Source organism: Pseudomicrostroma glucosiphilum (genome assembly GCF_003144135.1).
Source record: "Pseudomicrostroma glucosiphilum strain MCA 4718 unplaced genomic scaffold BCV69scaffold_1, whole genome shotgun sequence".
NCBI lineage: Eukaryota > Fungi > Basidiomycota > Exobasidiomycetes > Microstromatales > Microstromataceae > Microstroma > Microstroma glucosiphilum.
Genome location: NW_020289913.1, coordinates 1,193,785 through 1,216,521, shown reverse-complemented (window position 1 = coordinate 1,216,521; position 22,737 = coordinate 1,193,785). Strand labels below are relative to the sequence as shown.

Genomic DNA, 22,737 nt, shown 5'->3' with positions numbered 1-22,737 from the left:
TCACCTCGCCATACTCACACCGGTATCCAGAGCTCATACTCGCCTTGATCCCACCCTTCTGTAGCTTCAGGCCAATCCTCACAGCTTCACCCGCTTAGCCTTCGAGACCCCATCTTTGCACCACTGCCCCCTCCTTCGCAGTCCCACCTCCACCCAACAACCCTCTATCCCCAACCTCACATCTTCACAATGGCATCCGCACTCGCCTCGACCGAGATCAACCCCTTGTGCCCCGTGTACGCACCCTTCTTCGGTGCCATGGTGAGTGGCTCCGGAGGGTCTTGCATTCAAGCGACGGCCGAGTACAGTGCCTGATAAGATCATCTCCTATACTTGCCTCGTATCACAGGGTACCACAGCGGCCATCGTCTTCACTTGTTAGTCTCATCAAATCCCGCCTAGCACCATGCTCACACGCAGTCTGCTGATCCCTGTGACCCCTCCCTTCCCTTACCGACCCCTCCCTCTGACAGGTCTCGGAGCCTCTTACGGTACCGCCAAGTCCGGTGTCGGAATCTCCGCAATGGGTGTCCTCAGGCCCGACCTGCTCATCAAGTGTATCGTTCCCGTCGTCATGGCTGGTATCATTGCCATCTACGGATTGGTCGTGTCGGTGCTGATCTCTGGTGACATCAAGTCCCCCATGACCCTCTACGCCGGTTTCATTCAGCTCGGCGCCGGTCTCTCCGTCGGTCTCTCTGGTCTCGCCGCCGGATTCGCAATTGGTGTCGTGGGAGATGCTGGTGTGCGAGGAACCGCACAACAGCCAAGGCTCTTCATCGGAATGATCCTCATTCTCATTTTCGCCGAGGTGCTGGGTCTGTACGGTCTGATCGTGGCCCTGATCTTGAACACTCGTAGTCAAGACGCTCCTTCTGTGAGTACAGGCGGTGGCACTGGAGTGATCCGAGAGACGCCGCATACTCACCTATCCCTCTCCTCACGTCTTCCTTCTGCAGTGCTAAATCGAGCTTTCTCCCCCATTTGGTACGGCTACGTGGCTAGAGCGGAGTCATTTGCCTAGCGACTGCGACTCAGGCAAAGGGTTCTTCCTCTTCTCTGCCAGAAGGCAAGCCAGAACAACGAGGGGCGCCACTCGCCCTCTGTCGAGCCGTCTCACCAATCAGCCCCATGTAGCCTCCTCTTCCCTCCTCCCTACCTCCTTGCCTACATGCCCCATGCACAGAAGAGTCAGAGCTTCCCTCACCTCCTTGTCGAGTTGCTCCACCTCCCCCTCTGCATGTCACATCTCCCTCCTTTCGCCCGCCTGTCCTCTCACCTCATCTCTTTTCTCTCCTACTGTCTCGCGCACCCTACGCCTCGTCCTTGAAACCTTGTGGATCGATTGCCAACCCTCTCTCTCTCTCTCTTTTGTGGAGAATTGGAGTGTGCGGTGAAACAATTGTAGTGGAAAGAGAGAGAGGAGAAGGCAGGAAATGAAAATTCAATATGAATTGCATCGAATTCAGGGCTGATAGAAGTTAGAAAGAAAGAAAGAAGCAAGCAAGAAAGAAGCAAGGAGAATCAGACCCGTTGATGAGTGTGTGTGTCTGTGGGATATTGAAGGCACATACGTACGTACGTACGTACGTATGTGACTCCTTCAGAGTTCGCTCCGCTCCATTTGGTAAAAGTAAAAGTCAAGGAATTTCAGGAATGCGAGATCAATTTCACCGTTACACCGTTAGGGTTAGAGGGCAAGGGCAAGGAAAAGACAAAAAAGACAAGAGGAGGAGGAGGGGCGGGGGGGCGATCAAGGGATCAAGGAAGGAAATGAGGGGAGAGGAGAATACAAAGGAGGAGGAGGAGAGGTAGACGAGAATACGAAGGAGAAGGAGGAGAGTGGTGAGAGACAGGTAGATGTGAAGAGATGACGAAAGGACAAGTCGAAGAGCAGAGAGGGAGAGACAGAGGCAGAGGGAGAGGAGGACGCTTTCCTTCCATTTGAGAAAAGCCCCCTTCTAGTGCTGTGCAGCATTAGTCCTCGTGGCTACTAGACCTACCAGGACCGCTACGCCTGCAAATCCAATGGCGGCGGGGAGGGCTAGTTCCTTGGGTAGGAAACCAAAGAGTAACTCAGCATCGTCTCCCGTTGCCTTTTTCCTACCACCAACACTGGAAGAGCTAGAATTGGGACCAGCAGCAGTCACCTTCTTCTTTGGCTCTCCATCTGCACCGACCCCACGCTCTCCACCCACTTCTGCCTCGTCTTCCTTCTCTTCTTCTTCTTCAAGCGTCTGCAACTGCGCCTCTGCCGCCTCTCTGTTTCTCCTCTTTGCACCATTGGTCAAATCTTTACTCTGAGGCAAAGCGTCGGCCTGTCGCGCCGCCGCTTCGGTCCAACCCCTCCCACCCTGAAGGAGCAAGACGACACGGTCACGGTCCTGCTTTTGAGCGGTCTTGACCGAGTCTTGCACATCGCCATCGGCAGTCATGAGGACAATGTCATCCTCGTCGTCCTTGTAGGCAATTGTAAAGTCGTTGGGATCAGGAGGCGCGCTTGAAGAAGTGGCATCGCCATTGGCTGCAGCTGCAGCAGCCGTCGAGTCTTCCTCGAAAAAGGGGTCGCCGGAGAGCTTGATGCAGACAATCTCGCGAATCGTCTCAAAGTTGTCATATCGAGCTTGGAAACGGTGCGTCCTGCCAGAAGGAGTGACAAACTTGAACAGGTACGTTCCATCGTCGGCTTCAGGGCCACCTCGACCTCCAGCTCCCATGCCGACGGCCGACTGTCCGTCGTCTTTTCCGTCGCCAACGGCAGAGGCAGAGTCGTTGGGGTGCAAGTCGGAGCTACCGTCGGCAGCATAGCGGTTGGGGGTACCAGGGTGCTCAGGAGCTTCGGACATTCGGTGGCTGCCGCTGACCATGGACTCCTCATCGCCCACAGAGGCGGTCCCTGATTGACCTAGAGCCCAGAAGCGGTTCCACATTGGTCCAGCACCGCCAGCGCCTCCCTCGCCGCTGGCATCTTCTGCCATGGAATTGATCTGCTCCAGGGTAGCGTAGGTCAGCTTCAGCACATCTACGACGCCAACCAGACGAGAGTCGATGTCAACAACGGGCAGATTGAGGTAGCGACCGTCGTGCATCTTTCGCAGAGCCTCTTGAATGCTCAAGCTGGGAGGGGCGGTATCTGGGTGTGGTGTCATGACTCGAACAACACTGCACGACTTGGGGTCCAGTCCGGCTGCGATGACTCGCAGAACGACGTCCTTGCTAGTAAAGATACCAGCGATCTTGCCCTGGACGACACCGCCACCGCCCACAGCTCCCTGCCCAGGTCCTCCAGTGCTCTCCATGACACAGACGGCCGTAGTTCGGTGCTCCTTCATGAGCTTGGCAGCCTCTCGCACCGTAGTTCGAACGCTGACGGTGCAGGGAAGGGTGCGGCTGTCGAGGATGGTGGTGAGGTCGGGAATGGACATCTTCTGTCGCAGAGCCTCGACGTACTCCATCATCGCCTGCTGAGGTCCGGCAACACCACCTCCCCACTCGCTCTGTACTCCCTCGAGGGCGTTGTAGAGCTTCTGCGATGAACCATGTGCGCGTTCGAGCTTCTCAAGAGCTTCGTAGAAGACCTTGGCAATGTCCAGGAGACCAACGACGTCGCCTTCTTCATTGCAGACGGGCAGATGCCTAAAGCCACGAGTGACCATGGTGTTGAGAGCCTCGGTAGCCGAAGTGCTGTCGCGAGTAACCATAGGAGATCGGGTCATGATAGCTGAGACCGGGGTGTTGCGAGCATCAAGGCCTCCCGCCACGACCTGTCGGAACATACGTGAGACCGGGGTACGTCAGACCTAAGAAGCATGTCCACGATCGCGCCCGCCGTAGACTCACTCTGAATGCCAGGTCCTTGGCGGTGAAAATACCGGCGAGATGCTCATCATCGTCCACGACCAAGACACAGTCGGTTCGCTTAGCAGCACAGAGCTGACTGGCATCGGCGACACTGATGCTCTGAGGCACAGTCAGAGCAGGAAGAGGTCGGAGGGCTGAAACAGTACCCGCGACAGGGGCAGGGCGGAAACCTCCAGCGCCACGACGAGGTCCAGTTCCTCGGCGAGGGGTGGAAGGCTTGCCGGCCTTGCGGTTTAGGTCGGCCTCGATCTTTTTCCGAATAGCCTGGGGACAGCATGGGATCAGCAGACATTCTGTCAGCACTTGCTCAATATAGCTTATACTTCATGCTCATCACCTCACCTCATCCCTCTTGTTCTGCCTCTTCCTTGTATCAGTGCTATCTCCAGCGGCAGGCGAGTTCCTGAAGCTGGCAGATCCACTGAGTGAGCTCATCTTATCGTCTTGCGATGCTTGACCTAAGGGCGTGTTCTCCTTTGCTGCGTAGTAGACAGAGCTGGGGCGAGGAGCTCTGGGTGTATGGGAGGCTGGCGAGCTTGATGTATCGTTCTTGTGATCAAAAGCTCGAGTGGGTGCGGGGATTCGGCTGCTCATACGAACACGGGAGGGGGGGAGTGATCCAGCTGGACTGTGTGAGTGTGGCGGTCCGGAGGTGAGCAAGAACGGTCGATGCTGCTGCCTGTATGCGACTGTGCTCACTGTTGTCTCTGATCAAAGGCAGTATGTGAAGGGACAGGGAGGGGAGAGGGGAAGGCCTTGATGAGAAACGGGAGGAGCAGATGAGGGTGAAGCAGCCGCTCCTTGCCCGCGTTTTGGTTGATGTGTTGTTTGAATGAGACAGGCAGCGGAGTTTTAATTCGACGCTCCACGCCTTTCCGTTGCGAAGAAGCAGCAGCAGGCCGTCGTCCCCTCGCCCTCACACCCGCACCCGCATCCTCAGTCGTACAACACAGCTCCATCATTGGCCAATATCCACAAACAGAGTCATGGCAGTCAAGAAGCGGACCATTGGATCTGCTGCGGCCTCGTCCAAGTCTGGCTCTTCGGCCACCGATGCTGCACGGCTACCTCGGGGACCTCACACGGCCCAGCTGTATTTCCATCTAGCAGTGCACGGAACCCTCATTCTCCTCGCCTCACTCATCCTCCCCGCCCATCTCCTCTCGCACAAGAAAGACGAGACGTCGGACTTGGGATTGAGGAACTCTGTATCCCTTCTCTTCTCTTTGCCGGACACGCCAGAGAATGTCGCGCTGCTGAGGAAGACGATGTGGGGGGTAGTGCAAGCAGTCGGAGTAGTGCAGGCGTGGGCACTCGTGCGGTTCAAGAAGTGGTTCGACCTGGGTGTTGCCATTGAGCAGGGAGACGTCAAGACTGCCGATGAAGTGAACAAGAGAGGTTGGGGCAAAGGCTTAGAGGTGTGTAGTCTATGGGCCGGGGGCGCTCGGAGGGGGTCCCTCTTACTGACACTGCCTACCCGTGCTACATCCTTGCTCCCTGTGACTGAAGCTCATGACCCTGACCTCTGTGTCGCTGCTGGTCGCGCTCCTCATCTTCCAGACTCTGCTGGTTCTCTTGGGAGCTCCTGTATTCTCGTGAGTGGTTGTCGCTGGGGAACAGTGCACCGCTCATCCGCCGTTTCTGACGGACCACTTCCTCCTTGGGCTTTCCGCGCCCTGCAGCAACATAACATCAACCGTGTGCCTCTCGCTGGCTCTGTCTCTGACAATAGCCTTTCCTCTACAGCACATTGCGCCGTTCCTCTCTTCTACGCCTCTATTCACCTCGCCTTCTCCTCGTACAATTCGCCTCTATAGTCTCCTGTGGACGATGCTGCTGCTGCCCCTCATCGGAGCACTGGTGGGCGCAGTTCCCCTCACCTTCGATCATGGCAAGGCCTGGTTGGCATGGCCTGTCCCGCCACTGATGGGATTGTTGCTAGGAGTGGTGGTGTCGGATGTGGTAGGAGGAGTCAGATATGTTCTCACCCCAGGCCGAGATTGAGTGGTCCCCTGCAATGGATATTCGACAGCATGAATCCGACAGAGACTTCGGCCGATGTTGCGACCAATGTGGCCTCTGATCTGCCGAACCTGATCTCGTCTTGGCATCACGGCCTCGACGCCTGCTGCGATTGTGGGAGCAGTTGCTCGCTTCCACCCACTACCTCGGTAGGGCTTGGGTGTACCCTGTAGTGCGGAATGAGTCGCGGGGCGGAGCGTAGGCAAGGCCTGTGTGCAGGCGGCGCCGAGGAGTGGCTTGGCTCTGGCTCGCTTCCAATGTCTGCTTCCGGCGGTGCGCCTTCGCCCCGCACTACTGGGCCCGGCCGCATAACCTCACCTTACCCACACCCTCGGCTCCAATCACCAGACATCGGCGAAGGATCCCGTCAATTACCATTTATCTCACTCTTCATTCGTACCTAGACGCTACCACCGCTTTCTTCTATCACCGCTCTCTCTCCATCAGTCCCTCGTCGAGGCTGCGGGGGAAAGCTAGCACTGCTGCCTGCCGACCGGCCCGGCCCGTCCAGCTCAGCCCGCTCCGCCCTGACCAAAAATTACCGTCCAGCGCCTCCTCCTCTGGACCCTACGCCTGTGCTCGCTTGCAAGGGCAGGTGAACCCTCCAGCCTTCACCTCGGCAAAGGGGAGCGGATCCTAGAGTGTCGTCGCTTGGGAGATGGCGACGACCAGCATGGCTTTTGCCCATCTCACCGATTCCCCGCCTAGAGCTGGACCCAGCAGGCCTCCCTCGTCGGCCATGCGCTCCTCTTCTAGACCCATCGCTTCTCGTAACCCCTTTCTCGACTCAGAGGGTATGGCCCGCGCCTCCCAAGAGCTGCCTGCGAGCTCCAGCTCGAACTCCATCTCCAGCTCCAATGCAAGTCCATTCTCCAACCTCCCCTACCTCGCCTTTGGCACTCCACAGCATACTGGCTCCACTGTGATGGGCTCACCAGCGCGAGCACCAGAGGAGGGAGCAGGGAGCGCGGACACAGTCATGGACGACCGTGTTGGTATTCAAGAGACCGGAGGACCAGGCGTGGAGGACCTGAGACAGGCCTTCTCCATCGCCAGCATCAGTCAACGCAACTCTTCCATGCCCATATCGCCTGCCCCGTCACCTCGGACACGTCTGACCACCCTCGAGGAGGCCGACCCGCGAGGTCAAACGGTCCCCGCTCCTGGCACGCCGCCTCAGCGCAACTCCTCCATGGCCATCTCGCCAGCGCCATCGCCACGGACACGCTTGACCACCCTTGATGAGGTCAGTCCGCAAGGCCAGGCCGCTCCCGTAGTTGTTCCAGCCACACCGCCTCAATTACCGCCGCGGCGGGACCGTTCTCGATCGTCCGACCGGCTTCACAGCAATCGGGATGCCTCACCGGGCATGGTAGAGCCCAGCTCTAGCTCTTCGGAGGAGCTAGAGGAAGCGTCCCGCTCTCGCATCCCTTCTTACTCGATTTCCACCAACTCTCCGCTGGCTGGTGGAAGCGTCTCGTCTCAGATACCAATGGTACCGGGAACGGACTATCCTGAGCCGACCATTACACCCACTCCAGGTAGGCCGCTACTGAGGGACGGGAAGCTGATGCTTATGCCGCCATCCTGGGAGTCGTGTTCCAAATGTAAGTGGCAATGTGAAGCAAGGTTCCACGAGTAGCATAAGATTTGAGCTCACCACCAGACCGCCTGCCTCCACCCCATCGACAGGCCAAGGTACGGGCTACAAGCACGCCGACCCATCACAGCCTCACGACAGCTGCTGGCGGTGCTACGGGCGCCACTACACTCCTGCTCTGGTCACCTCCGCCGATGTACTGGAGCGTGCCATGCTCCTACAGCGTCCTCTGCCCATGTGTACCCGGCCAGGCGGGCTACCTCCTCCAGCTCTCCCTGCCTCGAGCTCCTTCAGCGGGCCATCTGGCCTAGCTGCTCCTCAAACTCCTTCGGGCCGACGAACCTCCTCTACCTCCTCGTACACTCCACCTCCCCCACGTCGCGTCTCCTCGGGGGCAATGTACACCTCGTACGCCTCACCCGTTCGCACAAGCAGCGCCGCCCCTGGTAATGGCATCGGCCTTAGCGTTGGTGGCCCAAGCTCGATGCAGCGTCGTCGCTCACCCCCTCGAGTGAATCGGGCTGCAGACGCGCACGAGGGAAGTGAAGATCCGCAAGGAGAGGCACCTCCTTCCTACGAAGACGTGGTCAAGGTGCCGCAGAATGTCCAGCTACCACCACAGAGGAATGGGGAAGGCCCTACTGGAGGAGGACCGGCTGGAAATGGCACGCCTATGTCGGGACAAGGACAAGGACAAGTACATGCTCCCCCGCCCGGCACACCACCACCACCTCTACATCGTCCCGTCCACCAGATCCAGCCCTTCTTCAGCGCACCATGGGGCTCATCAGCACAGCACTACCCTCATACACAGCATCTCCAGCATCAGGCCTACCCGCAGCACGGTGGCTGGCATCTGCAATACACCTACCCACAACCAGCTCCACAGCCCTTTACCTTTTCCCCTTCTACCTCCCATCCTCATGCTCACACTGCATCTGCCTCTCCCTCCCATGGGCTCGCACCAATCCATAGTCCCAATGGTGCACCTTTCAACGGTCCCAATCCCAGTCTCGGTCACGGTTCGGGTCCTGGCTCTGGCTCTGGCTCTGGAGTAGCTCCGTTAGTCCTATACCCCGGTGATCCTCGACTGGGTGGAGTTCTCTGTAATAAATGTGGTGGGAGTGGAGTGCGAGAGTCCCTCTTCTTTGGTGATGAAGCGTGTAGTCGATGTGCTGGTATTGGGAGGGTGAGATGAGAGGAGAGGAGCTGAGAGGAGAGGAGAGGAGCGGAGAGGAGCGGAGAGGAGGGGGGAGAGGTAAAGAGGAGAGGAGAGAAGTAGTACGAGGGTGGGGGGCGTGTCACACTCATACACACAGCATTATGTATACATTTTCATATGCCATGCATGCATACTCTTGATCACACACCCTAGGAAGGAGGACATCAATGTATGCTACTGTATAAGAGTCGATTGACATCCACATCGAATCCCATCGTATGACAGGGACAGGGCAATCTTACAATCTCGGCGCTATCTATCAGGGCTCTTTCACCTCTCCCACGATACATCCGCCCACTCCTACTCCCTTCTTTTTGCTCGTTCCCCCTCGCCCTTTCCGTCTATCGCGACAACATCAAATCGTCAATCTTGAGTAGCAGTGCAACCGTCTCCGTCGCGAGTTCAATTGCACTCGTATTGACCAAGAGTGGCTGAAGAACATTTTCCTCCAAGATATTTGTAATCTGTCCTTTACGAACATTGATTCCCGCCGTCCTCTCTCCAAGGGCGTGACGATTTCTCAATTCGGTGACAATGGCAATTGGGTTTAGACCAGCATTTTCTGCTAGGGTGGTGGGGATGATCTCGAGGGCTTCGCTGTAGGCTTGGAAGCAGTAGGATTCCATGCCCTTGAGGGTCTGGGCATATGAGGAGAGGAGGCGGGAGACATGCACTTCGGGCGCTCCTCCACCGGCGATGAGAGCCCTGGGGTGGCGAAGACAAGGAGGGAAAGAAAGGCGTTCAGAACATACATCCCCATCGAATTAGGTCCATCTTGCCGCAACTCACCTCTTCTTTACGAGACATCGCACCACACAGAGCGCATCGTGCAGACTCCTCTCGCTCTCCTCTAGGACGAGAGAGTTGGCACCAGTGCACAAGATCGACACTGTCCTGCCCATGTTCTTGATGCCTGTAATCTTGCACACCCGAGCTCCGCTCTGCTGAACTTCATCCACCAAGTCGGCGCTGGCCAGCTTGTCATCTGTGAAGGCCTCGATGTCGGCAATGGGCTTGGCGTCGAGCGTACGGGTGATGAACTCAATCTCGTCTCGCTCAATGTCCTTCACCACGAGGATCTTGAGCTTGGCGAGGAAGTGAAGGGCAAGCTCGTTGACGGCATCACGCAAAATCGACTTTTGCAGCAGCAGGACATTGCAGCCGGTCTTCTTGATCTTCTTACACATGTTGAGGAGGTATTGACGCTCTTCCTTGAGGATCTTGTCCATTTGGCGGTAGTCATTGACCACGATTTGATTGTCCATCTGTAAAGCGTAGAAGGGGAGCCTTGCAGTCAGATCACACACTTCTCGTCAAATTTCGCAACCCCTGTCCTTGTCTACTCACGTCTGGCTTCGGGCTGCTCAATTGGAATTGGCAAACGGCAATCTTTGCCTTCTCCATCCGACTAGGTCCGCCGCTTCCTGTGACCACATTCTGCTCCAACACCAGTCCACCCTCGATGAGCTCGGTGTCATCGATTGTTCCACCGACCTTCTTGACGATGCGAATATCCCTCAGATCTACAGACGCGCTAGAGGAGGAGTCTTGTGCTGAGAGCGCTGCCTTTGATGAAGGCGCTGCTGCTGAACCGCCGGGAGCACTAGCTGAGCTGGCGTCAGCAGAAGACTTGGAGGGTGCAACGGCCGAAGCGGCAGGGTCCAGCAACCGGGTCACGGCTCGCACGGCAATGGGAGCGAGGACGGAGGAGTACTGCGAGACGATCTTGGAGTTCAGACTGGTGCTTGCTGCCCTCAGGAGGCTCTCCTTGTCTGCCAGGTCCACTGGAGTGGAGATTTCCTCGAGGTACTGCACTGCCTTTGTTGCAGCCCTCTGGAACGACTCTGCGATGATGGTGGGGTGAATGCCCTTGTTGAGCATCTTCTCCGCAGCGCCCAACAGCGATCCAGCCACGACTACGACGGAAGTGGTACCGTCTCCCGCCTCTACATCCTGAGCCTGTGAGAGCTCTACGAGCATCCTAGCTGCCGGGTGCATGACGGCCATGTGCTTGAGGATGGTAGCTCCGTCATTGGTGATGACGACCTCTCCCTGGGGAGTCTGGATCATCTTGTCCATTCCCTTTGGGCCGAGAGAGGTACGGATAGCATCCGACACGGCCCTGGCTGCAGAGATGTTGGATCTCCTGACTTCATCTGGCTTGTCCTGGGCCTTGAAGGAGTTCTGCTGACGCGGCGCTTGGCCTGACATGCCGTGGGCAGGAGCGCTGGACATGGGTCCTGCTGTGGCCGACATGAGTGTAACGTGGGGATGAAGGGTGGAGGCGTGTGATGGTGAGTGTTGAATGTATGCCTTGATCTGCTCTGCTATGACCACAGAAGGTGTGAGAAGTGATTCTTCCTGCCTGTCCGTCGAGGAGCGCGCGTCTCTCTCGCCTGCAGCCACGCCTTTGCCCGAGCCCACGCCTACGCCCGCGCCAATGCTCCCGCCCTCCACCGGGCCTCAGCGCCTTTCCGTAGGGGCCACATACGCTACGCACGCTTACTCTCCCTCTACGCAATCACCTCATACCATACCTTGGCATACGCAGGAATCGCATCTGATAGCGCTCTTACACCTCACATAGCCTCACTGCGTCGCACAGCATGTCCATGGTGCGTCCAGATCCCAGCTGTCGCTTCAAGCAACTCCCTCTTGACAGCGCTGACGACTCCTTTCCCCACCCCACCCATGCTGCCCTCGGCTGACCCCACTCCTCTCCCTTGCTCACAGTTCGACAGCGTAGGCGGCTTCGGAGGTGGCTTTGGTGGATTCAGAGGGTTCATGGGGGACTTTGATAGCAGAGTGGGGGCACCAGCACACGCATATGAAGACTACTACAAGGCATATAGCATGGCCATGCTTCCTGGCAAGGAGAGATTAAATGTCAGCTACGGAGGAAAGAGTGAGTAGTACTGTCAGCCTGTAGAGTGGCGAGATGTACGCTGAGACCTGAGTGCCCCTACGTGTGTTATTTTGCTATCTTGCAGTCATCATGCCCACCTCGGCACTGGCAAGGCTAAGTAAGTAAAGGCGGGCAGGCCACTGCATCTCCATGTTCTCTATCTCTGACACCCGCTCTTGCTGCAAACACCATCATAGCTCAAATGGACATTGCATCGCCATACCTATTCGAGCTCAAGACACACAACAGTGACAAGAAGACTCATGCTGGTGTCATCGAGTTCATTGCTGAGCCAGGGAATGTCCACCTGCCAGCTTGGGTGAGTGGCAATCAGCAGCGCAGCTAAGCGTCTCTCAAAAGTGGGCAATGTAAATGACAAAGGCTCCTGACCTTACGCTCTTTCGTCATATTAACTTCTCAGATGATGCGGCAGCTGGATCTGAACGAAGGAGATCCTATCCGTCTCACCGGTACAACACTGCCAAAGGGCAAATTCGTCAAGATTCAACCTCAGACAGTCGACTTCCTAGAGATTAGCGACCCCAAGGCAGTGTGAGTAGCTACCCAAGGCCATTCACATCACTAGTCGAAATGGCTTCCTGAACGTTGCTCCTCCCACATTACCCCACAGCCTCGAGCAGGCCTTCCGGAACTTCTCATGCCTGACCAAAGGCGACATCGTCGAGATTAGCTACAACTGTCTCACTTTCGAAATTCTCATCATGGAGACAGTGCCCGACGCAGAAAGCATACTTATCATCGACACAGATTTGGAGGTGAGTGGAGGTCGTAGGTGGCACGAGTAGCTTTTCGAGCGAGAGTAACACTGACACCTGCCACTCCATTTCTCTCTGTCCCGCAGGTTGACTTTGCACCTCCCAAAGGCTATGTGGAACCAGTCGCAAAGCCACGACCGCCTCCCCCGACCATGGCCTCGAAGCTGAAAATTGACAACCAGAAGATCGAGTCCATTTCCGCCTCGGGCACATCCACACCCTCCACCAGCGGCAACGCAGAGCGAGCCGATGCAAGCGGCAGCGGCACCTCGCTCGGCGGGCTTGGCGGCGCCTTTAAGGGTCAAGGACAGTCCCTTTCGGGCAAGAAGTCCAAGGGCAAAAAGGACAAGCCCGTGGAAGCCCTCGACCCTTTTAGCATGATCCGTCGCACCGACCTCCCCCGCGTTATGACCAACGACACGCAAATCGGCGATCGCAAAGTCCCTGCTGCGCTGAACCTGCCCTTTGGTCAACTCTACTTTGGGTACGAGTACGTACCTCTTGGCGCTGCGGCTGCCAAGGAGGAAGAGGAGAGACAGAAGACGGGACAGCAGAGGATCGTCTTTTCTGGTGCGGGACAGACGTTGAGTGGGCGAGCACCACGGAGGAGAAGAGCCGAGGAGCCATCAGCGGCAGCAGCAGTGGCAGGTGCGTCTGGTCAGGCCAACGCAGGTGCAGCAGACGAAGGCACTGCAGGCGCAGGGGCGGCCGCTAGTCCGGAGCCATTTGGCGGCACAGGTCAGACATTGGGTGGAGGCGGTGCGACGACGAGGACGGGGCAGAGGAGTAGCCGTAAGCGGGAGAGGGGCACGGCTAGTGGACTGGGCAAGAGTAGGAAAGAGGCCATTGTTCTGGACGACGACGATGATTGATTGATGGTGATGATGGTCAGCAAGAGAAGGGTGTGAAGTCGGCTAGCTGGCTCTACGTGCGATCCCCATCCCCCCCTTTGCATTCGAGCACCACTTTTCCGTGGCACTGTAAGCTCATTCTCTTCTTCCTTTCATGCCATGCCATACCGTACCATGCCATGCCAATCCATGTCATAAGTTTTTACAACGCTGTGTCAAGCTCGAGTGCACACTGACTGATCCACTGAAAGACTGACCGTCTGTCTGAGAGACACGTACGTAAGCACTGCGCTCAATCCTCCAGCTCACTGCAGTGGCAGTGAGACAAGGCAAGGCAGAACAAACAATTGCAGACGCAGACTCCATCTCAGTCAAGTCAATGCAGACAGTCGATTCGGAATGAGGCGTGATGGTCAGCGGATCAAATTCTAAATGACGATTGAGAGTGTGGGTTGGGGAGAAAGAAAAAGAGAAGAACAAAACGGACGAACCATGTTCGAAAATGTGTCTGAGAAGCTTTGTCAGAAGTAAAGGAGAAGAAAAGGAGCGAGAAGGGAGAACAGAAGGCGAAAAAAAGCTTTGAGCATATGGTTGGGGGGTGGGGATATGTGCGTGTGTGGGGAGAAGAACGCAAGGGGAAGAATAGAAACATGGGAGGGGAGGCACACCTTTTGCACCAAGCAGTCCGTTCCTTGATCCTTCATCTTTGTTCTTTTACTCGTCTTCGACCTCCAGACGTTGTGTGATGCTGTACACGTCTGGCTTGCCCTCCTCGGCCTTCTCGTGAACAATGGTCAGACGCTGGATGTTGGTCATGAAGTCCTCCAACACCTGGTTCTTGACCGATCGCTGCCTTCGTCCGAGCCTGTCCAGGGCAGGGATTCGGTTCAGGACGAAGTAGACGACGGTGATGACGACGGTCACACCGAAAGAGTAGAGCCAGACACGGACAACGGTGACAACATCGGTCCAGCCACCGTGAGGAGCAGTGACGGGGTTTCGGTTGGGGGCACCCGAGAGCCATCCGAAGAGACAGAAGATAGTGGCCAGAACATCGACGGCGAAGACGGCACCAACCAGCTGCCACGATGGGAGAGTGATGGCAGACTCACCACCACCCAGACGAGTGACGAAGATGAGCCAGTTCTCAGTGAGGGCGACTTCGAGGAAGAGAATCTCCTGGGTGTTACCGAAGTTGGCAATGACACCACCGTTGTGGAGGAAGAGAGTTCCTCGGATGACCCAGGTACCAGCAGCGAGGAGCAGACCAAGGATGATGGAGATGATCCAGATCTTTGGCAGCTGCCACTCGACGGGGTGACGGGCGTGAGGAGCAGTGTCGTAGGCAATGGCAATGGTAGCAACGTCGGCGAACAGGGCGAGGAAGACGATCAGGTCGACTCGGATGACTTCGTCCAGGATCAGGATGGTCAGGACCAGGTAGACTTCCAGGTGGAGACACAGAGAGATACGGTACTGGATGTAGGCCTTCATTCGGTGGAAAATCTGACGGGCAACCTTGATCGAGGTGATGATGGTCGAGAGACCCTCGTCCAGGAAAACGACGTCGGCAGCAGATCGGGCAGCGTCAGAGGCACCTTCGACGGCGATACCACAGTCAGCCTTCTTGAGAGAGGGAGCGTCGTTGACACCGTCACCAGTCATGGCAGTCAAGTGACCACGGTTCTGCAGCATCTCGACGACCTGGTACTTGTGCTCGGGGAAGACCTCGGCGAATCCATCAGCAGCCTCGACGAAGTCGTGGATAGCAGATCCGGCCATACCACCAGAGCCAATCAGTCGGTGCGAGTCGTAAACCTTGGTACCGAGGGCGAGCATCTTGCAGGTCTCCTTTGCGATAGCGACGGCGTCACCAGTAAGCATCTTGACACCAACACCCAGACTCTGAGCCTCAGCGATGGTAGCGGCAGTGTCTCCACGGGGAGGGTCGAACATGGGCAGAAGACCGAGCAGCCTCCATCGGCCACCTTCGTTGATAGCGACACCGAGAGATCGGAAACCACGGCTGGCAAAGTCACCAGCGACCTTTCGGTAAACACCGGCAGTCTCAGCGTCGGGGTTGCAGAGCTTGAGAATAGCGTTGGGGGCACCCTTGGCGGCAATGTACTGCTGACCGTCCTTCTCGACTTCGGCAACGATACGCTTGGAGACGGGGTCGAAAGGAGTGAACTTGTGGGTGATCCAGCCAGATCCGAGCTCCTCGATGGCACCAGGGTAGTCCTTAAGGGTAGAGATGGTGACCTTGTCGATGGGGTCGAGCGACTTGATGTTGTGCGACGAGGCAAGAGCAGCGACGGCCATCATGAAGTTGACGTCAACACCCTCGGAGACGAAGGGCTCGTGGATGGAGAGCTTGTTGGCAGTGAGTGTACCAGTCTTGTCAGAGCACAGAATGTCGACACCGGCAAGGGACTCAATGGCAGTGAGCTTCTGGACAATGGCCTGTCGGCGAGCGAGGTAAGAAGCACCGACAGCCATGGTGGTGGTGGTGACACAGGGAAGACCGACGGGAACACCGATGATCAGGAAGATCAGGGAGTAGACGAGCAAGTTGTTGTCGGCGGGGTTGGAGATACCAGTGTTGCGGAAGAATCCACCAATCCAGAACATGAGGATGAAGACGACGACGAGGACCAAGAGTGTCGTACCGATGGAGTCCATGACCTTCTGGAAGTGTCCCTTGTCCTTGCTACCGCCGAGAACGAGAGCAGCAGTGCGACCAACGAAGGTTTGCTTGGCAATGTCAGTGCACAGGATGTAGGCCTTTCCTCGCTTGCAACCAGTGGTGTAGAAGACGGTGTCACCGATGTGCTTGTCGACGGCAAGAGATTCTCCGGTAATGGCAGACTGGTCACAGGCGATGATTGCAGGTCCCTTGTCGATGCCCTCGGAGTCCTCATCGTCACCAGCACCGCCACGGCGGGAGGCCTCCATCTTCTCCTTGATGGCGTTGGCCTGGCTCATGTCCTTGTCTTCGTAGTCTGCCAGAAGGCGTCCGTCGCATGGGATGGTCTTACCGTCCTCGGCAACGACGACGTCTCCGGGAACGAGTTCACGGGCCTCGAGCTCGATCTCGTGGCCGCCACGGACAACGGTGGTGCGGAGAGCGATACCTGCCTTGAGCTGGGCGACAATGTCACCGGCTTGCTTCTCCTGGTACCAACCGACGAAGGCGTTGAGCAACAGAATGGCGGCAATGACACCGAAGTCGATCCAGTCCTGCAAACCAGCGGCGAGGACGGCAGCAATTTCCATGACTGGGATGGGGGATGAAAAGGATGACGCGATGGGTCAGTAGGCTGTCGAGCGTAGGGCGCGTGCTAACAACAAGAGATGCTCACCGTACAGAATGGGACCAGTGAAGAAACCGAAGAACTTGAGGAGGAGGTTCTCATGAGGAGATTCCAGCTCGTTGTAACCGAATTGCTGACGACGCTTGGTGACATCAGACTCAGAGACACCGTGTGTCATGTCGGTCTCGAGCCTGTCATGGTAGCAGTGGCGAGGGAAAGGGTGGTAAGCAGGCTGCTATTAGAAGATGGAGGTACACAGACGAGGAAAGTGATTGTGGCCACCACTCTGGTGAGGGTGACGACGATGATGACGACGACGGTGGTGTCGGTGTGGGTGTGGGTGTCGGTGCCGATGCTGCTACCGTGACCTCAGCTATCTTTGGCCGGTGATGGGCGAAAAAACAGCGTGCATGCGGGTCTCCCGCCTGCCACTGGGGCGGGGGTGCAGGCACTGGAGCACTGTCCGACCCAGGCGCGCGGCCCAGAGGCAGACAGCGCAACGCACGGGAAGCGCAGATGCGGGCACAGGAGGCAAGGCCCAACGACGGACAGGAGCAGAGCGCCGCCCGCCCCAAGACCGAAGATCATCGCCGATGCAACGAGCCAGGCAGGCGAAGCCAAAGGGCCAGACAGCCAGCCAGCCAGCGGCATGACCAATACCAACGATGACACCGTCGAGATAAGAGGTGCGCGGGTGCAGGGCATGGTGTGCTCAAGCACCTTTGCCATTGTGGACGGTGTGCAGGAAAAAATGAGAAATGCATGGTGCCAAACGAGCTACTCACCATGAAGATGGCACCTTGGCAGCGACGGTCTCCTCTTCACCGTCCTTGTTCACACGGACTTCACGTGTCTTCCAAGGAGTCAGCATGCTGCGCTTCTTGATGATCTTGGAGCCATCATTCTCTTCCTCGTCACCTCCGCTCCTCTTCTGGTTGCGGATGAACTCGATGAGGCTGGCGTACTCATCGTTGGCGTTGCCGCCGGCTCCGCCCTTTTCTTGCCTCGATACCTCAGGTTGGGTGCCCGAAGAGTCCGACATGTTGGTAGCTTGCCTGTCGGTGTGGTGGTGGGTGTCGGTGTGTTGAGGTTCGTCGATGTGGTGAGATCCGTTCTGAGAGTCGAGGGGAGGTGCAGGTCCAGTGTGGGACATCAAAGTGCTGGTGTCTGCTTGGAGTTCCTCGATAAGGTGTAGTGGAGGGGGGTTGACGCCGACGACGAAGGTGCCTTGAGTGAGGCAGTCAGCCGACGAGGAGGGGGGAGGAGGAGGAGAGGAGGGTCCGGAGTAGGAGAGAGGGTGATGCTTGTGCTAAAAGATGGGGGAAGGGGAAAAGGTTAGGCTGGTAGCGATGGGTGAGGGTTAAGAAGGAAAAGAGGGCAGCGAAAACACTGATGGGGGGGAAGAGGGGTGGGAGAGGGGGGAGCCGTTGGGTGGATGGGCGGAGAGCGGGCACGGGCACGCAGACGGGGGTGCGAGTGAGGGGAGCGGAGGCGGGCAAGCGGGCAGACGGGCACGCAGGCGGGCAGGCGGCCGGCGTCAAAGCAAAGGCTTGCTGCCTGGGCCGAAGATCCAGCCGCCCGTGGGCGAAAGGGCAGAAGCGCCTCCGCGGATTCAGGCCCCGCCCTACTCAAGACTCGTGAGCTGCGTGCCCAAGGCGCCCGGTAAGTAACATCTCTGTTCCGGACAAACTGCAACCACAGAAGGATGATTTCTTCTCTCGACTCCTCGGACGCATTTCTCGAGGCGCCTCCTGAGCATCTCGCCGGCAGCTCGATGAACGCAGCGGCGATGATCCGATGCGACTTGGAGTGACTGTCAACCCAAGCCTCGGATTGACGTCGTGCCTCTTCGTCACACAATCCACGCGCCCAGCTCACATGTGCCAGTCTGATCACCGAACATTCAATTGCTCTCACTCAGACTGAATCACCCCCTGCGGATGGACAATGGGGGTGGGTGGGAGTCTCGGACTGCCAAGCCTGGCGTCAGGGCAGGAGTCTGTCGTGTGATGATACCAAGCCCGCCAATTAACTTCCGTGCCCTAATCGCCCAACCGACCCCTCCCCCTGACTTCCCCCCCTTATTGTTTCTCTTTTGCGGCGCTTGTGTCCGAAGTGTGGCCCCGCGGTGCCGCGTTGCCTATACTCCTTGGCTGATATGGGCACAGGGCAATGAGCCAAGCCAAGCAGAGACTGCAACGCATACCCAGCTCCCCTTGCGCAAGCCCCTCTGCCTGTGCCACCGGTGACTGACGACTATGATGAGCAAAGTCAATGCAGCGCCAGCTCCTGACAAGATTATCCATGCGTAAGTACCACAAGTCCCCCCCTTGCCGAAAAGTCATGCCGAGCCCGACAAGGCCGATTTGCAATCTCGCCCGCGCTTCGCAGACAGATCAGGCTCAGCGCAGCCGCGGGGCCTCGTCTGCGCTTGAGCGCCCCACCTTGTTCCACGCCCCCTCAGGGATCAGCCAAGCCCACACTACCGTCACTCGGCATAGGATGCACGCCATTTGTCAATCTTTCGGTGTCAAGGAGAGAGAAAGAAAAAAGAGGGGCGTCTGACCGCTTGTCTGCCTGCCTGTCTGCCTGTCTGCCTGCTTGGCTGCCGTCTTCCTTGCATTGATCTCGTGTCCGCAAGCGGCCCCACTTGCTGGCCTCAGGCGCGGAAATAGACTGCCGCCGCTTTCTGTCTGTCTGTCTGTCCCCTCGGCCCTTCGGCTCGGCAAACAATCGAAGAGCTGCCCTGGTCCCTGGGCCCGAGGAAAATAATCTGGACCTTGCTTGTACTGATGGGAAATGGCCTTCAGCTCTTCTCGTGCGTGAGGAGCCTGCATTTGCTCTCAGTCTACACATATTGACTGCTTGCGTTTGTCTCAAAGGCCGCATTGGCGTTCCTTCAATACGTTCAGAGGCATGACGCAACGATGCTACTGCTCTCCAATTGTCTGCCTGCCTCCGAAAGCCATTCTCCTGTGCAGGCCATGCCTTTTCCGCCTCACGTGTATTTACATTTACGTGTGTCCCCTGACCGGCCCCGAGTGCGTCGAACCATGCAGCGGCGATGATCGTCGTAGACTCATCTGTCGTGCGTGCGTGCGTGCGTGCGTGCGTCTGCTTTTGCGTGCAGGCAGCATAGAAGGTCGCGATGGAAGCCAAGCGGAAACCGCAAGAAGAGGCGTCGTCGGCACGCATAGACAAAGGCGCCCCGATCCCTCCCTTCCTGCCTGGATCTCCGCGTCACACAATTAGATCGTTGAATCAACGGACCAAGGGGTGACGCCAGATCTCACATGCCTGACAGCGAGACCCAGTGTGACAAGCGGTACAACCATATCCCGGATTTAACCTTAGCTTTCCACAGCACCTATCACGGAGGCTGTCACGTATGCTGCACGCACATACAGGTTTTCGTCACATCGGCCGGCCGGCTTTGAGGAGACGAGATGCGGCCGGTCAATGGACAAGTGTGCGAACATCAATTCTTGGCCGACCGAAGCCGAGGCAAAACAATTGTCCGAAAGCCGATGTACCTGGCTGATCGCGCAACGGCGTGAAGGCATCACCAGCAGCCCAATGCTCAAATCTCCACCGCCGGCGGCTGACTGTCAGAGATAACAACAACCACTGATCAACGGTGCCGTGACTTGTGGGAAGCGCCGGACCGGACCCACCCCGCTCCGGACACTTTTCTTCCGCCACTCTGCTGCTCCTTTCTCAGCACCCATGGGCACCCACTCGCCCGTGCTGATGACCTTGTCTCACTTTAGGTGCCTGCTATACCCTTACAGTCCCTCAGCCCCAGCGCCGATGATCTGATTTCCAAGCCCTGCTGACTCTCGTTGCAAACAAATTCCCCCACTGAGCCGGCCGAGCAGAAGAGGGGAAGAATTGTAGATGCAGCGGATCTGTAGCTGATCTGCCGACCTCACTCCTGCTCACTGTAATAGCCGATCGCCCGGTCTTTTCCCAGAACCGTGCGTTGATCTAACCCTGCTGATGTCCTCTCGATGAGGTTCAGGAAAGCCGTAGATGATTTCATTGACTGTCAACGAGGCGATCGAGAGAGAGAGTACATAGACTAGGATAGACGAGGCAATGAGCTGGGCGGACCTTTTATTCAGCGCTGAAGAGCTTTTGGTAAGCGTAGGGACTTCGTTGAAGAGGTAGAACACAAGCAGCCTTGAAATGACTCTACTCCCTGTCGTCGCCGCGACGAGGGGCAGGAGAGCGGCTTCGCTCACGAGAGGCCTCAACGTCCCTCTCTCGCTCAGGAAGAGGATCTCTAGGCCTCCTCGAGTCTGATCTGCCAGAGTCGTACTCGTCGCGCCTGGGAGGAGGGGATGCTCGTCGGTCGTACCTGTCCTCTGGGTAGTCGCCACGGGGAGGGTAGGCCTTGCGGGGAGGAGGGTAGTCTCGTGGTCCGCGGTCGTAGCCACCGCGGTCGTAACCGCCGCGTCCACTCTCGTATCCACCTCGACCACCTTCATAGCCGCCCCGTCCGCCGTCGTAGCCACCTCGACCGCCATCATAACCACCGCCGTAGCCTCCTGCCCTACCACCATCGTATCCTCCACCATAGCCTCCGCCCCTGCCACCTCCATAGCCGCCTCGAGAGGGAGGAGGAGCTCCGTAAGGCGGGTAGTCGTCGTACCTTCCACGAGGTGGGCCAGCCATAGGGGGAGGAGATGGGGCTCGGGCAGGAGCAGGGTCAGCTCGCAGCTTGTTGCCCCTCAGATCGAGACCTTCGATCTTGGCCAGAGCTCGGTCCATGTCCTCCTTGTTTTCGTACTCGAGAACACCTTCATCAGGTCGGACGGGGTCAACGTCTGCGAAGCTGATTTGACCTGCCTCACGTCCAATGTCCTTGAGGTCTTGCCAGCTCGTCTTGGGAGGGAGGTTGCTGATGAGGACTCGGTAAGCACCTGAAAGAAGCAGGCAATAGGCGCTGGTCAGCAAGCGAAGCCACCAATGTCATCCAGCTGGCTTCGATATTATTGGCACTCACCCCTTCGGATGCGAGGCGCGGGTCGAGCTCCATAGCCAGGAGGGCCGTAACCTCCTCGTCCTCCACCGTAAGGGTCGTAGGCTGCACGCTTGCCGCCCTTGGCATGCTCGACTTGAATCCTGTGATGGTAGAATAATAGTGGTGGCTGGTCAGCTGAGAAGCCAAGGCGACGCCGCGTGGTGCAGGCCTTCGATGCTGACTCACCTTTCGCCGAGCAATTCAGAGCCGTCGAATTTCTATAAGAGAGTGAGCCAAAATCGATGGAGGCAGGAAGATGAAGCCAGCCAGTAGCCAAGCATTAGTCGAGTCAGTACGGCGTCCGTTTCGATGAGACCGAGATCCAGGAGTCAAAAGCCGGATAGCAGATTTGGAAGCGGCCATTGCCCGGACGGCTTCGCAAGTGCGTGGATAGCAGCGACTCGTGCTCAACGAATGCCCGGTACATGCGAAAAGAGCCTTCCTCTCATTGTTCCGCCAAGACGCAGAGAGACCAGGGCAGCGCATCCAGATCGAAATCGATAGCTCCTCTGTGCCCCGGATCATGAATGCGGATGCGAAGCCAGCAGAAGCAATGGATGACGCATCGTTTCACGGCTGGCTCGAGAAAATCCACCAAGAGAAGATAGCAGACCATTCGATGTCTGTAGCCCATGTCAGGACAGACCACCGCCTTCACCATCGCCTTACAGCGCGCGTCCAAGATGCGTCGAAGATGCGACCCATATCTCGCCAACGTAGTCACGAAGGTGATCTTCAAGGAATCTGCCGGTGCCTTCCAGCTGTGCTGTCCTTCCGTTCCTTCGTCGAGTTCAGGGTAGCGTGCACTCCTTCAGGGCCATGAACGTACCTTGACGACGTCTTCTGCATCTCTTGCGTCTTCAAACTCGCAGAATCCGAATGCTCCCATCAGCTTGATGTCTGCCACAGGCTATGAGCGTCATGTGTGGAGGAGTGTGTATATAGTGACGGTCAGCAAGAGTGTCCCTTCTATGCCTCTCGTTCTGCCGCGCGCCCCCTGCTTGGTCTGGCTGAGCGCCTCGAAGGAACACTCACGAATCCTTTGAAGAGGTCCTCGACGTCAGTCCTCTGTACATCGGGAGGCAGTCGGCCAAGGTAGACTCGAGATGTAGCCATGTTGGAGTAGTGTGTTGAGCGTGGATGGTGAAGAGCGGACTACT

At 57.4% G+C, this 22,737-nt stretch overlaps 9 protein-coding genes across 9 annotated transcripts; 4 read left to right on the top strand and 5 right to left on the bottom strand.

Annotated features, from left to right (window-relative positions):
* Positions 1-189: 189 nt before the first annotated feature.
* BCV69DRAFT_244355 (V-type ATPase) lies at positions 190-1,024 on the top strand (the record flags this gene model as incomplete). The annotated part of the gene is made up of 3 exons (XM_025490105.1): positions 190-261; positions 350-377; positions 474-1,024. The coding sequence occupies 3 exons, from the start codon at positions 190-192 to the stop codon at positions 1,022-1,024; spliced, it is 651 nt and encodes a 216-aa protein (XP_025351130.1).
* An 864-nt stretch (positions 1,025-1,888) lies between these two features.
* On the bottom strand, positions 1,889-4,637 carry BCV69DRAFT_15686 (CBS-domain-containing protein). The gene is made up of 4 exons (XM_025489391.1): positions 4,561-4,637; positions 4,204-4,484; positions 3,841-4,125; positions 1,889-3,764 (listed from the first exon to the last, which is right to left on the bottom strand). The coding sequence occupies exons 2-4, from the start codon at positions 4,453-4,455 to the stop codon at positions 1,962-1,964; spliced, it is 2,340 nt and encodes a 779-aa protein (XP_025351129.1). The 5' UTR covers positions 4,456-4,484; positions 4,561-4,637; the 3' UTR covers positions 1,889-1,961.
* A 143-nt stretch (positions 4,638-4,780) lies between these two features.
* Positions 4,781-5,899, top strand: BCV69DRAFT_279876 (hypothetical protein). The gene is made up of 3 exons (XM_025491405.1): positions 4,781-5,279; positions 5,371-5,456; positions 5,544-5,899. The coding sequence occupies exons 1-3, from the start codon at positions 4,848-4,850 to the stop codon at positions 5,863-5,865; spliced, it is 840 nt and encodes a 279-aa protein (XP_025351128.1). The 5' UTR covers positions 4,781-4,847; the 3' UTR covers positions 5,866-5,899.
* Positions 5,900-6,414: 515 nt separating this feature from the next.
* BCV69DRAFT_15594 (hypothetical protein) lies at positions 6,415-7,609 on the top strand. Its single transcript, XM_025489386.1, has one exon. The coding sequence runs from the start codon at positions 6,542-6,544 to the stop codon at positions 7,523-7,525; it is 984 nt and encodes a 327-aa protein (XP_025351127.1). The 5' UTR covers positions 6,415-6,541; the 3' UTR covers positions 7,526-7,609.
* A 1,216-nt stretch (positions 7,610-8,825) lies between these two features.
* BCV69DRAFT_279873 (putative t-complex protein 1 delta subunit (tcp-1-delta)) lies at positions 8,826-11,034 on the bottom strand. Its single transcript, XM_025491404.1, has 3 exons — positions 10,053-11,034; positions 9,495-9,970; positions 8,826-9,410 (listed from the first exon to the last, which is right to left on the bottom strand). The coding sequence occupies exons 1-3, from the start codon at positions 10,959-10,961 to the stop codon at positions 9,047-9,049; spliced, it is 1,749 nt and encodes a 582-aa protein (XP_025351126.1). The 5' UTR covers positions 10,962-11,034; the 3' UTR covers positions 8,826-9,046.
* A 455-nt stretch (positions 11,035-11,489) lies between these two features.
* BCV69DRAFT_244048 (UFD1-domain-containing protein) lies at positions 11,490-13,258 on the top strand (the record flags this gene model as incomplete). Its single annotated transcript, XM_025490091.1, has 6 exons — positions 11,490-11,610; positions 11,696-11,728; positions 11,808-11,929; positions 12,032-12,162; positions 12,242-12,386; positions 12,473-13,258. 6 exons carry the CDS (start codon positions 11,490-11,492, stop codon positions 13,256-13,258), a joined length of 1,338 nt encoding a protein of 445 aa, XP_025351125.1.
* A 416-nt stretch (positions 13,259-13,674) lies between these two features.
* On the bottom strand, positions 13,675-17,885 carry BCV69DRAFT_279870 (plasma-membrane proton-e). The gene is made up of 3 exons (XM_025491403.1): positions 17,337-17,885; positions 16,600-16,742; positions 13,675-16,515 (listed from the first exon to the last, which is right to left on the bottom strand). The coding sequence occupies exons 1-3, from the start codon at positions 17,702-17,704 to the stop codon at positions 13,952-13,954; spliced, it is 3,075 nt and encodes a 1,024-aa protein (XP_025351124.1). The 5' UTR covers positions 17,705-17,885; the 3' UTR covers positions 13,675-13,951.
* Positions 17,886-18,905: 1,020 nt separating this feature from the next.
* Positions 18,906-19,692, bottom strand: BCV69DRAFT_15370 (hypothetical protein). The gene has a single exon (XM_025489371.1). It carries the CDS (start codon positions 19,438-19,440, stop codon positions 19,012-19,014), a length of 429 nt encoding a protein of 142 aa, XP_025351123.1. The 5' UTR covers positions 19,441-19,692; the 3' UTR covers positions 18,906-19,011.
* Positions 19,693-20,745: 1,053 nt separating this feature from the next.
* On the bottom strand, positions 20,746-22,693 carry BCV69DRAFT_296268 (hypothetical protein; the record flags this gene model as incomplete). Its single annotated transcript, XM_025493994.1, has 5 exons — positions 20,746-21,476; positions 21,560-21,678; positions 21,764-21,795; positions 22,407-22,487; positions 22,613-22,693. 5 exons carry the CDS (start codon positions 22,691-22,693, stop codon positions 20,746-20,748), a joined length of 1,044 nt encoding a protein of 347 aa, XP_025351122.1.
* Between the last annotated feature and the right edge of the window lie 44 nt (positions 22,694-22,737).

What these genes read in the sequence shown, in the direction of transcription:
- BCV69DRAFT_15686 (XM_025489391.1), bottom strand. Translation starts at nt 4,455, where the DNA reads ATGAGCAGCCGAATCCCCGCACCCACTCGAGCTTTTGATCACAAGAAC. An exon ending in GGCAGAACAAGAGGGATGAG is followed by an intron (nt 4,126 to 4,203) that starts GTGAGGTGATGA and finishes TGCTGTCCCCAG; the next exon opens with GCTATTCGGAAAAAGATCGA. An exon ending in CCAAGGACCTGGCATTCAGA is followed by an intron (nt 3,765 to 3,840) that starts GTGAGTCTACGG and finishes ATGTTCCGACAG; the next exon opens with GTCGTGGCGGGAGGCCTTGA.
- BCV69DRAFT_279876 (XM_025491405.1), top strand. Translation starts at nt 4,848, where the DNA reads ATGGCAGTCAAGAAGCGGACCATTGGATCTGCTGCGGCCTCGTCCAAG. An exon ending in GTTGGGGCAAAGGCTTAGAG is followed by an intron (nt 5,280 to 5,370) that starts GTGTGTAGTCTA and finishes CTGTGACTGAAG; the next exon opens with CTCATGACCCTGACCTCTGT. An exon ending in TTGGGAGCTCCTGTATTCTC is followed by an intron (nt 5,457 to 5,543) that starts GTGAGTGGTTGT and finishes CGCGCCCTGCAG; the next exon opens with CAACATAACATCAACCGTGT.
- BCV69DRAFT_15594 (XM_025489386.1), top strand. Translation starts at nt 6,542, where the DNA reads ATGGCGACGACCAGCATGGCTTTTGCCCATCTCACCGATTCCCCGCCT.
- BCV69DRAFT_279873 (XM_025491404.1), bottom strand. Translation starts at nt 10,961, where the DNA reads ATGTCGGCCACAGCAGGACCCATGTCCAGCGCTCCTGCCCACGGCATG. An exon ending in TGAGCAGCCCGAAGCCAGAC is followed by an intron (nt 9,971 to 10,052) that starts GTGAGTAGACAA and finishes TACGCTTTACAG; the next exon opens with ATGGACAATCAAATCGTGGT. An exon ending in CGATGTCTCGTAAAGAAGAG is followed by an intron (nt 9,411 to 9,494) that starts GTGAGTTGCGGC and finishes TCGCCACCCCAG; the next exon opens with GGCTCTCATCGCCGGTGGAG.
- BCV69DRAFT_279870 (XM_025491403.1), bottom strand. Translation starts at nt 17,704, where the DNA reads ATGTCCCACACTGGACCTGCACCTCCCCTCGACTCTCAGAACGGATCT. An exon ending in GCCAAGGTGCCATCTTCATG is followed by an intron (nt 16,743 to 17,336) that starts GTGAGTAGCTCG and finishes CTACCATGACAG; the next exon opens with GCTCGAGACCGACATGACAC. An exon ending in CACTGGTCCCATTCTGTACG is followed by an intron (nt 16,516 to 16,599) that starts GTGAGCATCTCT and finishes CCCCCATCCCAG; the next exon opens with TCATGGAAATTGCTGCCGTC.
- BCV69DRAFT_15370 (XM_025489371.1), bottom strand. Translation starts at nt 19,440, where the DNA reads ATGCGGCCTTTGAGACAAACGCAAGCAGTCAATATGTGTAGACTGAGA.